At 47.0% G+C, this 12,945-nt stretch overlaps 1 protein-coding gene across 2 annotated transcripts in view; it reads left to right on the forward strand.

Annotated features, from left to right (window-relative positions):
• arap2 (ArfGAP with RhoGAP domain, ankyrin repeat and PH domain 2) overlaps window positions 1-12,945 on the forward strand; it is a 598,549-nt gene that overhangs the window by 309,302 nt on the left and 276,302 nt on the right. For both annotated transcript variants that reach the window (XM_070870551.1, XM_070870553.1), the window contains exon 16: window positions 3,892-4,036. In XM_070870551.1, the coding sequence (XP_070726652.1) occupies window positions 3,892-4,036 (145 nt within the window). The remainder of the gene's footprint in view (window positions 1-3,891; window positions 4,037-12,945) is intronic.

The following is a 12,945-nucleotide window of genomic DNA, read 5'->3' on the forward strand; positions in this document are numbered from 1 at the left end:
CATCCCCTCCCATATAATGCAAATTTCTGAATATCAATAACTTTTACTGTGAGAAATAACTTCAGGACATCCTAAAGTGCTTCACAGCTAATTCATCGCTTTTGAAGTATAGTCACTATTGTTTTATTGACAAATGTGTCAATCAAACACGGTCCCACAAACAGCAATGAGTTGCATGACCAGATAATCTGTGTTGGGTGGTGTTGGCTGAGGGGGATATATTGTCCAGAAAATGGGAGAAATCCCCCAGCTCCTCTTCAAACATTGTCATGGGTTATTTTATGTCCACCTTAAAAGCAAACAGCTTAATGTCTCATTTGAAAGACAGCTGCTCCAGCAGTGTGGCACTCCCTCATTTTCTCAATATCAATGAATTTTACTGAAAGAAAGAACTTGCATTCAGGAGGGTCAGGCTAGAGTTAGTGCTCAAGTCTCTGAAGTAGAGCTTGAACCCACACTCTTCTGACAGAGGTGTAAGCTTGGATAAGAAATTGGTTTAAGGACAGAAAACAATGAGTTGTAGTGAATGGTTGTTTTTCACATTGGAGGATGGTGGACAGTGGTGTTGCCCAGGGGTCAGTGCTAGGACCACTGCTGTCTTTGATATATATAAATGAATTGGATATTGGAATACATTGTAAAATTTCAAAATTTGCTGATGGTACCAAACTTGGAGGTGAGGCAAACAGTGAGGATGATACCAATCGACTGCAACAGGACATAGATAGACTGGCAAAATGGGAAAACAAGTGGCAGATGGAATTTAATACACAGAAGTGTGAGATGATACATTTTGGCAGAAGGGATAGGGAGAGGCAATATAGACTTAATGGCACAGTTCTAAAGAGTGTGCAGGGACAGAGGGACCTGGGGGTTCATGTGCATAGATCTTTGAAGGTGGCAGGACATATTGAGAGAGTAGTTTACAAAGCATTTGGGATCCTGGGCTTCGTAAATAGAGGTATTGAGTACAACAGTTGGGAAGTTATGCTGAACCTTTATAAACTCTGGTTCGGCCACAACTGGAGTATTGCGTCCAGTTCTGGTCACCACACTTTAGGAAGGATGTGAAGGTACTTGAGAGCGTGCAGAGGAGATTTGCTAGAATGGTTCCAGGGAAGAGGGATTTTAGCTACAAGGTGAGGTTGGAGAAGCTGGGATTGTTCCCCTTGGAGCAAAGGAGGTTGAGGGGAGATTTGATAGAGGTGTACAAGATTATGACAGGTTTAGATAAGGTAGACAAAGAAAACCTGTTCCCATTAGCTGATAGTACAAGGACTAGGGGACACAGATTTAAGGTTTTGGGCAAGAGCTACAGGAGGAATGTGAGGAAGAACTTTTTCATGCAGTGCGTGGCAATGACCTGGAACACATTGCCTACGAGGATGGTAGAAGTGGAGACGATCAACGATTTAAAGAGGAAATTAGATAGGCACTTGAGGAAAATAAACTTGCAGGACTACGGGGATAGAGCGGGGGAATGGGACTGACTGGATTGCTCTACAGAGAGCCAACATGAACTCGATGGGCCGAATGGCCTCCTTCTGTGACGCAATGACTCTATGGGCTGGATTTTCGGCTTTTGATATTTTGGGGCAGTAATGGCAGTGGAGTGGTACTGATACAGCCTGGAAAAAGTATGCACCATTGTCTGCAAAATTCGGCAAAAAATGAGGTTCCATGATCGGAGGCGCAAAGGAAATTTTTGCGCCCCAGCCAAAAGTCGTAGCATTATAAAAAGTTTTGTTGATTTAAGGAACTTCGTTGCTGCTCAGTGCCCTGCAACATAACATTGTCGATTGTATGGTTTTATTTTGGTGGGGGGAGTGTTTGTTACTTTGTTTCAGTAAAATTTATGATTCATCCTTTGCCATTGGTGTCCTGTGTATCATTTCAATGTTCACTGGGGATGTGCCTTTATGGGAGCACATGGCATGTCCAGTATTAGCTCCATTCCTCAGTTTCCTCCATTTAGGAGAACCGGCCCATTATGTGCTGGAGATGTACGGCTCTTGGTCCGGCAGCATCTCCACACTGCTTTCCCTGTGGATGGTGTGGCTATCCAATGGGTGCCTCGCCAGGCTCCTCTTTGTTGCCCTCCTCCTCCTCAGTGGGCATGCAATCCCCACTGGAAATGCCTGGCCCATGATGGCCAAGCTGTGCAACATACAGCACACCACAATGAATTTGGATACCTGTTGAGGGGAGTATTGAAGGCTGCCTCCAGAGTGGTTCAGGCATTGGTCTGCCTGTAGGAGATGGCATATCTCTGTTAGCACTTCCTTTTGGAATTGCAGCCTTCTCACATATTGCTCCTCAGAGAGCTGGAGATATGAGTGCCTGTAAACCCGTGGGGGAGTAAGCCCTCCTCCTCAGAAATCTTTGGCCTCTTCTCATCCATGGCCCGACATGACCAAAAGCTATTCTTCTAGCTTGACGGTGCCTGACAACAGCATGGAGCATGATGCATTGTCGAGCTAGTAATGCCCCCATTAAATCATCTCACTGAAGTTGTAAGGAAACTGTAATGGCAGATAAAATTGCCGTTTGCAAGTCTGAGCTTCAAGCAGCATGATGTGTGCAACTGTTGCAGTCAATGTGACCTGCGCCGTAGGAGCCTCATCCCTCCATTTAAATACATATCCAATACATAGAAACATAGAAAATAGGTGCAGGAGTAGGCCATTCGGCCCTTCGAGCCTGCACCGCCATTCAATAAGATCATGGCTGAACATTCCTTCAGTACCCCTTTCCTGCTTTCTCTCCATACCCCTTGATCCCCTTAACCGTAAGAGCCATATCTAACTCCCTCTTGAATATATCCAGTGAACTGGCATCAACAACTCTCTGCGGCAGGGAATTCCACAGGTTACCAACTCTCTGAGTGAAGAATTTTCTCTTCATCTCAGTCCTAAATACTGCCTAATGCACCCTGGGAATGCTGGGATTTTCAGAGGTTTCCTGGGGCGGGCGTTAAATGAGGCGTTAGGGTCAAATTTTGCATCCGGGGCAGTCGCAGAGCATTGTACGACGATTAACGTCATGATCTCAGTGAAACTAGATGACGGGATGGCAAATTTTTGCCCCACCGCAAACCATGAGCCAAATTTGCCGGCCGGGCGGTAAAAGCTGGACGCCCGGTGTTATGCCTAGAAACACCATTTACTGCCCCTCCGGGGCGCAAACTGAGGCACAACCGAGCCGAAAATCCTGATGCTAAGCTGGCATATTCTTGTTGCTATTGCAGTTGCTGCGAGTGTGATGTCTGTAAATTGAATAGGGTCACCCATAAATTCTCTGTTTCCTATTCGGACACTAGGATGCTCACAGATCTGGCCACGAGTCGTCTAATACATACGTGATAAGTGAATTATAATAATTATAGCACCTTTATTCATTTTACCTAACTTAGCAAGTGATGTCCTCTTATCCTCTGAATGCCTTCCAGAAATAGACCTTCTCATGAAGTCTTCAGTTAAATGTGCATTGGCAAATTTTAAGCAAAACCTCAGAAGCGTCCTTTTCAGACTGCATTCCTTTGAAAATGGGGGGCTTGGAGCCAACCATATTTTCCATTTACTTGCTGCAACGCCTCTTTATACTACAAGAGATGGTAAACAGGTCATTGCAGGCAACTCTGCAATATTAAGGACATGGTATCCTGTACTAGGATTCTTAAGCAGGAATTTTACTGGGTATCTATATTGAGAAGTGTGGTTGCAAAAATGAATGCTCCTGTCAGGATGGCATCAAGGCAGCCACCCTGGGTCTGACTGCAGTCAACAATCTCAAGATATTTTGAATGAACTGCAAACCTCCATGAAACCCTACCAGGAGAGAAATTTTAATATCAGTTTTGAGATTTTATGACCTTTTGTTTCTTGTTTACAGAATTCAATAAGCGATGGTGTACACTGGAAGGTGGATTTCTCAGTTATTATGAAAGTGACAAGTCAGCCATGCCGAATGGGAGGATTGATATCAGTGAGGTCGTCTCCTTAGGAACAGCCAAGTCTGATCTTACATGGGGCCCTGGGTGAGTAAAAAATTTAAACTGTAATCCTTTAGTTGAATCATAGGGATGAGATCCACATAGAATTGGATCTTATGAACTCAGTTCTGTTTGATCTACTACTTTAAAAAAACAAGTTTTGCTCATGTGCATGGACCAAATATTTCTTGTACTGATCTATTACCTTTCCCTCTGACTGTCTATAGGTTTATCATTTCATCATGGAATACAGTGGATAAGTGACTCTTGTACAAAATAATTTTACCTGTCAGCTGGCAATCAAATAGAGGTGGAGCAGGGACATATCTTATTCCAAACCCCGAGCTGTAAACTCTGCATCCCCACTCTGTAACTTGCTGTCTTGACGGCGGGTGTTTTACAAGTGGCTCTTCAGCTAGCTTGAGATCATGGTGCTGCTAATTGCAGTGGAGCCACTCCAGGATGATTCCAGGAATTGATGTTACTGGAGTGACCTGGCAAGAAAGGACACCTGACTTGAAAGTCTCCATCACACTAATTTAATGGACCTACTATGACACTGATTAATCATCATCATCATCATAGGCAGTCCCTTGGAATCGAGGAAGACTTGCTTCCACTCTTAAAATGAGTCCTTAGGTGGCTGAACACAGTCCCTGTCACAGGTGGGACAGACAGTCATTGAGGGTAAGGGATGGTGGGACAGGTTTGCCGTATGCTCTTTCCGCTGCCTGCGCTTGGCGATAGACTTGAAGTGCTCAGCTGATCAAATGTGGTCAGTGCTTCAATGCTGGGGATGTTGGCCTGGTCGAGGATGCTAATGTTGGTGCGTCTGTCCTCGCAGGGGATTTGTAGGATCTTGCGGAGACATCGTTGCTGGTATTTCTCCAGTGATTTGAGGTGTTTACTGTACATGGTCCATGTCTCTGAGCGATACAGGATGGTGGGTATCACTACAGCCTTGTAGACCATGAGCTTGGTGGCAGATTTGAGGGCCTGGTCTTCGAACATTCTTTTCCTCAGGCAGTCGAAGACTGCAATGGAGGCAGTGTTGAATCTCGTTGTCAATGTCTGCTCTTGTTGATAAGAGGCTCCCGAGGTATGGGAAATGGCCCACGTTATCCAGGGCCACATCGTGGATCTTGATGACTGGGGGGCAGTGCTGCGCGGCGAGGACAGGCTGGTGGAGGACCTTTGTCTTACTGATGTTTAGTGTAAGGCCCATGCTTTCGTACGCCTCAGTAAATATGTCGACTATGTCCTGGAGTTCAGCCTCTGTATGTGCACAGACGCAGGCGTCATCCGCGTACTGTAGCTCGATAACAGAGTTGGGGTGGTTTTGGACCTGGCCTGGAGATGGCGAAGGTTGAACAGGTTCCCAATGGTTCTGTAGCTTAGTTCCACTCTAGCGGGGAGCTTGTTGACTGTGAGGTGGAGCATGGCAGCGAGGAAGATTGAGAAGAGGGTTGGGGCGATGACGCAGTTCTCTTTGACCCTGGTCCGGACGTGGATAGGGTCTGTAATGGATCCGTTGATAAGGATCACGGCCTGCATGCCTTTGTAAGGTCGAAGAAGGTATAAGGCTGGAGCTTTTCCCTGTATTTTTCCTGCAGCTGTCGCGCTGCAAAAATCATGTCCGTTGTGCCCCGTAGGGGACGAAATCCGCACTGTGACTCCGGGAGGAGCTCCTCGGCCACAGGGAGAAGACAGTTGAGGAAAACTCTAGCGATGACTTTCTCAGGACACCCGACTTTACCTATTGTGACACTGATTAAATGGACCTATTATATGGCTATAAACAAAATCAAAGACTTATTCATTCATGTAAAGTCAACCAACAGACAATGAAAAAAGATATGATTAATATAAAGAGTATGATCTATCTTTTTATGGATTTATTGGCCGTGATTTCCCCAACCTCGGCGAGTCCTGGCAGGCAATGTCGGTGGCGGGTCTCGGCTCCGCTGCTGGCTCCATCCCTGCCTCCAACATGACTGCCCCCTGATTGGGCTTGTTAACCATGCCTAGCGAGTTTCCCAGCCAATTGAAGGAAGTGGGTCTGGTGACGTTATTTCCGTCATCAGACGGTTTCCTTAAAGGGACCATACGCAAATTCACTTTGACATTTGTGCTGTCGGTGTTCTACAGCATTGAGGTGCTGCAAACTGAAAAGCCCTGCACAAAGGTGCAGGGCTGCACCCAGGCTCTCCCATGACTCCCTCCATAAGCTCACAACGCATGGAGGTTCTCTTCCATTCCAATGGGTGGAAGAGATATCCCCAGGAGACCAAAGCAGTCTGGTTGCATATTGCACAGAAGAGCATAAGCAGGGATGTTGTCAGGAGGACCAGTGGCGCAAACCTTTCAATGAAGGTTGGCATGCAGGTACAGCAGGCAGTTAAGAAAGCAAATGGCATGTTGACCTTCATAGCGAGGGGATTTGAGTACAGGGGCAGGGAGGTGTTGCTACAGTTGTACAGGGCCTTGGTGAGGCCACACCTGGAGTATTGTGTACAGTTTTGTCTCCTAACTTGAGGAAGGACATTCTTGCTATTGAGGGAGTGCAGCGAAGGTTCACCAGACTGATTCCCGGGATGGCGGGACTGACATATCAAGAAAAACTGGATCAACTGGGTTTGTATTCACTGGAGTTCAGAAGAATGAGAGGGGACCTCATAGAAACGTTTAAAATTCTGACGGGTTTAGACAGGTCAGATGCAGGAAGAATGTTCCCAATGTTGGGGAAGTCCAGAACCAGGGGTCACAGTCTAAGGATAAGGGGTAAGTCATTTAGGACCGAGATGAGGAGAAACTTCTTCACCCAGAGAATGGTGAACCTGTGGAATTCTCTACCACAGAAAGTTGTTGAGGCTAATTCACTAAATATATTCAAATGGGAGTTAGATGAAGTCCTTACTACTAGGGGGATCAAGGGGTATGGCGAGAAAGCAGGAAGGAGGTACTGAAGTTGCATGTTCAGCCATGAACTCATTGAATGACGGTGCAGGCTAGAAGGGCCGAATGGCCTACTCCTGCACCTATTTTCTATGTTTCTATGTTTCTATCTCAGTAGATCACGAAATGTTACTGCAAAGCCACAATCAACCTCATCCTGCTGTGCCACTCATTACATCCCAATCACTCTGCCTTCCCTACCCTACTCCTGCACATCCTTACTGACACCAACTTACCTTGCACCTTCACCCATCTCTCTCTAACTACATGATTACTTTCCTATCTCGCCAGCCACGCCTACACTCACCCTCATCCTGGTCCATTTATACCAACTAACAACACGCAAGGGGAGGCACTTGTGTGTTTTAGCCAATGTTCATGTGAAGTTTCTCTTAATGTGCTGTCAAACATTGAAACCTTTATTTTCAACCCTTTGCATTCTTGGACAGATTTGTGTGCACCTTTGGAAGTGGCTTCATGAGTTGCAGTGAATGGTGAGACATAACACATAACGGTAACCCCCACCCCCCACATTGCTGATGAGTGTGAAAGGAATGGCTTGGGCATTGTAGCGATGCTTTATGTTGTTGGATGGGGTGGTGCCAACCTAGCACATCATGTGGCAGTCAGGGTGTTCAGCTTCAAGGGCAATAAATGTGGCCATGGTGAGGCCGCCCGGGCAGCAATGTGCTTGGCTGCTGATGCCCTGTGTCCTGTGCAGCATCAGGTGATTGCCAAGAAGGTGGGTGTGGTTGTTGGTGATGCTGGTGTTGGGGCTGATCATGGTCAGATTCTGCGGACCTAGCTGAGAGAGTATGAAGGGCACCCACGCCGATGGAATAGAAAGCAGGTGAAGTAGAGATGACAGAAGCGATCTGTCAATGGTGGGAGAGATAATGAGGTCAGACTGGATGGAGACTTGTTTAAAGACTTGCAGCATCCTGAATCTGTCGAGAAAATGCAGTTTAGAGATGCTCGTGCTTAAGGGAAGATATCTGAATCAGCTGGGAGCTTTGCGTTGACATTTGAAGCTGTCAACTCATCAGCTGATTCAATGGCCACAGACCTCCCGCCTCAGCATAACTGACTAGGTCGAGGCACAGTAGGAAACCTGTGAGAGACCTGTGAAAGTTAAAAAGCTGGGGAAAAATGCACTGTTACGTGGCTGTAAACAAGCAATTTGAATTGGGTCCCCACCACTGCCTGTCTGGTCTGCTCAGCACTGATGTACCCGACTTCGGGAAATGCAGGTGTTCGCGTTTTGACAGTGGGTTCCCGTCCCACTGTCAATCATTTTAAATTTCACAGCTGACCCGCCACCAATCAGGTCTGCTGAACGCCAGCGAAATCGCGGCCATTATGTTTCAAGCTTTCAATCAAGAGTAGAATTAGTAATTTGTCAACTGAGTGCATGTGCACTATTATTTGGAACATTTCTGACTGTGTACTGCTGGGAATTGAAATCATCCAGCAATGATTAGAACTTGCAGGCGGGCTACCTCTCTTAATGTAGTAGACACAAGTTATGCGTGTCTGAAAGGGATTTAATAGTTTTTTTTTAATTCAAGTAAACCCCTTTTATCATAATATCACATATTTAAAATTAACTAGTAACACTCCACTGAGGCAATCTTGCCACGTAATGGCTATTATGGGGTCCATATAAATACCCACAGATGTGTCCTCTGTATGTATAAAAATAGTTGATTTATAAAACATTTTATGATCCAAAGGAGAACATTTTCTGTGATTATTATTGTTTGGAATGCTTACATAGAATTAGCTCTATTACCCAAGTATTTCTGAGACTGACTCAAGTCTGTGTAGTGCCTAACTTTGTAGCCATCATAAATGTAAAGCATTGCTAAAATTTATAGGAGCCGAATTTGCCCCTTTCCTTCAGATCCATTACCGCCTCCAAGTGGTGGCCACGGCACAATAAGCATTCACCGACGAGTCAACGTGGAGTCACCGACAATTCCAACATTTCCCTCCATGTTTTTTGGAGTGGATACCTTCACCGCCCGCTCCCTCCACTTCTGCCCCGCTCCTACGTATGCATCCTGAACAGCGTCATCAGACTGCGCACGTTTTTTTTCACTTACATTTTGGAAAGTTGAGTGTTGAAGGCGCGATTTCTGTATTAGTGGGCCTGGCATTCATTGTTCTTTAACACAGAATGCTGCTTGAGGAGGTTCTCTTTCTAGGGTGGGCCAGTGATCCTGAAAAATAGGCTTATTGCTGGCAGCCGCACACCTGCTCCACATTATGCACAGCAGGGAGGACCACAGAAGAAGGTGGTGCCGGCTGCAACAGATGGGGAGGCAGTGACCAAGGGACCTAGGCGACATTGCTCAGCAACATGGAGAAAGCCCTGGAGATGGTGAGATCCCTCAAAATAGAGAGGGTCGGCGGGAAGGAGAACAAGGGGATGCCACGAGGAGGAGGTTCAGCGACGCAGAGCCCCAGCAGCAGAGAATGAGGGAGATGAAGAGGAGAAGGCACGATCAACAGGAGCCAGCTGTTTGTGATCACCAAGAGGCAGAGGATCAGGCCCAACATGACCAGGAGGTAGAAGGGGATGATGCTGGTGTGAGACGTAGATGAATACACAGACACGGGGGCAGAAGACCCTATCGTCCAAGGGTCTTCAGAAGAAAGTTTTCTTACCTGGACCTCACTGATGACCAGTGTCTGTAAGGAGATAATAACGGAGCTGTGTAATCTCTTGCAGCCTGACCTGCAGCCTCGAAAATGACTGAGGACTGAGCTCTATCAGTGGCATCAAAGGTGGCCCTGGCTTGAATTTCTACGCCACTGGCTCCTTTCAAGATGCTGCAGCAGATATCTCTAACATATCTCAATTCTCAGTGCATTGCTCCATCAAGTCAGGTGAGAGATGCTCTTTATAAGCGGAGGAGGAAGTACATATCACTGACCAGGGAGAAGCAGTTGGAGTGGCACACCTGCTTCTTTAGGATAGTGGGCTTCCACAGGGTTCAGGGTGCCAATAGACTGCATTGGGGGCATTGATGGCGCCTCACAACAATCCAGAGATCTTCCGTAACTGCAAGGGGTACCACTCCCTCAATGTCCAGTTGTGTGTGACCATAACTGCCTAATCATGGCAGTTGATGCCCGGTATCCTGGCAGCAGCCACAATGCTTTCATTCTGCAGCAGACGGGTGTGCCAGCTTTGTTTAATGCGCCAAATCAAGATTGCGGTTGGCTACTAGGCTCCTAGGAGACAACGGATACCCACTACACTTGGCTGCTGACTCCCCCTTGCAACCCCATGACTACTGTGCAGCAATCCTACAATGAGTCTCAAATGGCCACCAGGTGCATCATTGAGCAGACCATCGGAATCCTTAAACAGTGGTTCTGAAGCCTGGATCGCTCAGGAGGAGTGCTGCAGAACTCATCTGACCGGATGTCCCTATTTGTCATCGTCTGCTGCATGCTTCGTGATCTGGCCATCTTGAGGTCACAGCCATTGGCTGAGGACGAAGCTGCAGCAGTTGAGGAGGAGGACACACACGAGCCGGAGGCACAGTATGAGGAGACGCAGGAGGAGGAGGAGGAGGAACAGGGGGAAGATCACCGACCACTCAGGAGGCGGCGTTGCCATCCTGATCCTGCAAGGGAAATCTGAGACTAGCTCATAGCTGCTCGTTTCCACTGACTTGCTCAGCACATCCACCTTCATGTGTGCATGGTCGTCGTCGTCATCATCATCATAGGCAGTCCCTCGAAATCGAGGAAGACTTGCTTCCACTCTAAAAGTGAATTCTCAGGTGACTGCACAGTCCAATACGGGAATTACAGTCTCTGTCACAGGTGGGACTGTCATTGAAGGAAAGGATGGGTCGAGTACTTGGGTTGCCGTGCGCTCTTTCCCCTGACTACACTTGATTTCTGCATGCTCTCGGCGAGGAGACTCGAGGTGCTCAACACCCTCCCGGATGCTCTTCCTCCACTTAGGTTCCCAGGTGCCGGTGGGGATGGTGCACTTTATCAAGGAGGCTTTGAGGGTGTCCTTGAAACATTTCCTCTACGCACCTGGGGCTCGCTTGCTGTGTAAGAGTTCCTAGTAGAGCGCTTGCTTTGGGAGTCTTGTGTCAGGCATGCGGACAAATGTGGCCTATGCCTTTCCACACTAGGCCACTGTGGGACTTCCTCCACTTAGGGCAGTCTTGGGTCAGGGATTCCCTTTGCCCTTGACCATGCTACAGGCCGCTAGTCCCCGGTGCATCATCCACTGCAGGCCCTTCTGCTAAGTTAAACTGCAACGACCGCGTACTTCCAGTATCTGAGCTGGTGCGGGGAGTGCAAGAGGCAGTGATGCAGCGCATGGAGCAGGCTCTCCCTCTACATCCACCTCTTCCAGCATCTTTTCACTTTGGCTGGCTTGCCTCATGGCTCTCAGTTTCGGGATGGTTCACATTCGGGGAATCATCTGCAAGCATAAATGGAACAAAAGTTCCGTGAGGGTGAGGTAGTGCGGTGCACCATACAGTACCCAAGTTCTCGCCATTTGACAGATAGGCGTTTGTGCAGTGATGGACAGATGGCATCAAAGGAAGTAATTCACTTACCGATGCTGCCCCCAGCGGGATTGCCATTGCCTGTGGCGACTGGGCAAGCAACCTGTGGGTCCATTAGCCGCAGGACCCTTTCTTCAATATTGGTCAACTGCTGGAGGTCAGCCTCCCCACAGCCAATCTTCTGCTGGTCCCTCCGGTTATGTGCCATCCTTTGACTGCAAAGCAAAGAAGGGTTGGTGCTTAGCACTGTAATGACATATTCTCAATTAATGCATGTAGTGCTTCATTAAATGCAAGTGTAACACTGAACTGAAAGGGCACCTCAAATGTGAGTATCCAAAAATTACATAATGCCTTGTCCTTCACTAACTAAAAAGCGACGGCAGGAAAAGAGATGGCGAGGGAGAGGCTCCGAGGTGGAAGGTGATGATTAGGGGGAACGTACTCAATTTCACCAATCGAATGATGTTGTTAAATCTTTTCCTGCATTGGATTGCCATCCGGTCATGCACTGAGGTCCCCGAGACCTCCACAGCCACCTCTGCCCAGGCAGCTCGGATTTGCCAGAGTCCAGGAGTTGGAGCCGCCTCCTTCCCTCTACAGCTTGCACAAGTGCGTCAATTTTAACATCAGAAAGACGAGTTGCCCCCCCCCAAACCTCTTTGACTAGACATCGTTCCCAACCACCAAATGCATCAATAGTTCAGATCGCAAAGCACCAGACCTGCAAGAAGGGCAGAGAACCGCTGCCTCGTTTTCAATCAATTGGAAACAGCTAAATATCGGACTCAATCACTGCGGCCGCACCCACAATGCAACACAGAGCCCATTCCCACCGCAAACAATGACCCGACCATTTTTTAAAATTAAGTGCTCAATATCGCTCTAATCGCTGACACAACGGTTGGGGCAATGAAACTTCAACAAAAACGGTAGGCGCGACCCTTTCCGATCAGAGGGCAATTTTGGCCCCATAATGTATAGCAATGCTATCCTTTCAGTCCATTCTTTTCAGCATTTAAGTTTCCCTCTTGTGTTTCTAAAACTTTAAGTATAGATACCTTTGGTAGACAACTGATTGCCTCCAATTTCTGAACCGATGGTGTCCAAGTCCTATCAGCAAAAGTCCTTAGGTACCAAAGTAAAGGATTTAATTTTTTTTTGTAGGTGAATTTTACTCATTGCTTGCTGTTTTATCTTTGTGATCATCATTTGCTCCATTGTACAATATATGGCACTGGGTATGTCATTTCTAATGCATAAATCTTAAAGGTAGAGTTTGCAACATTGTTTTTGTACAGCAAACAACATAGCTATTCTACAGAACCTCAGGTACATGTGCATATAGAATAAAAAAAGGCACAAACTCAGTGAATAGTAACAGCAAAAAAAACGGTAATTAATCTAAAGTAACCAGAAGTATATCAGCTTCATGTTCACTAATTACTGCAA

This window comes from Pristiophorus japonicus, chromosome 2 (assembly GCF_044704955.1).
Source record: "Pristiophorus japonicus isolate sPriJap1 chromosome 2, sPriJap1.hap1, whole genome shotgun sequence".
Classification (NCBI taxonomy): Eukaryota; Metazoa; Chordata; class Chondrichthyes; family Pristiophoridae; genus Pristiophorus; species Pristiophorus japonicus.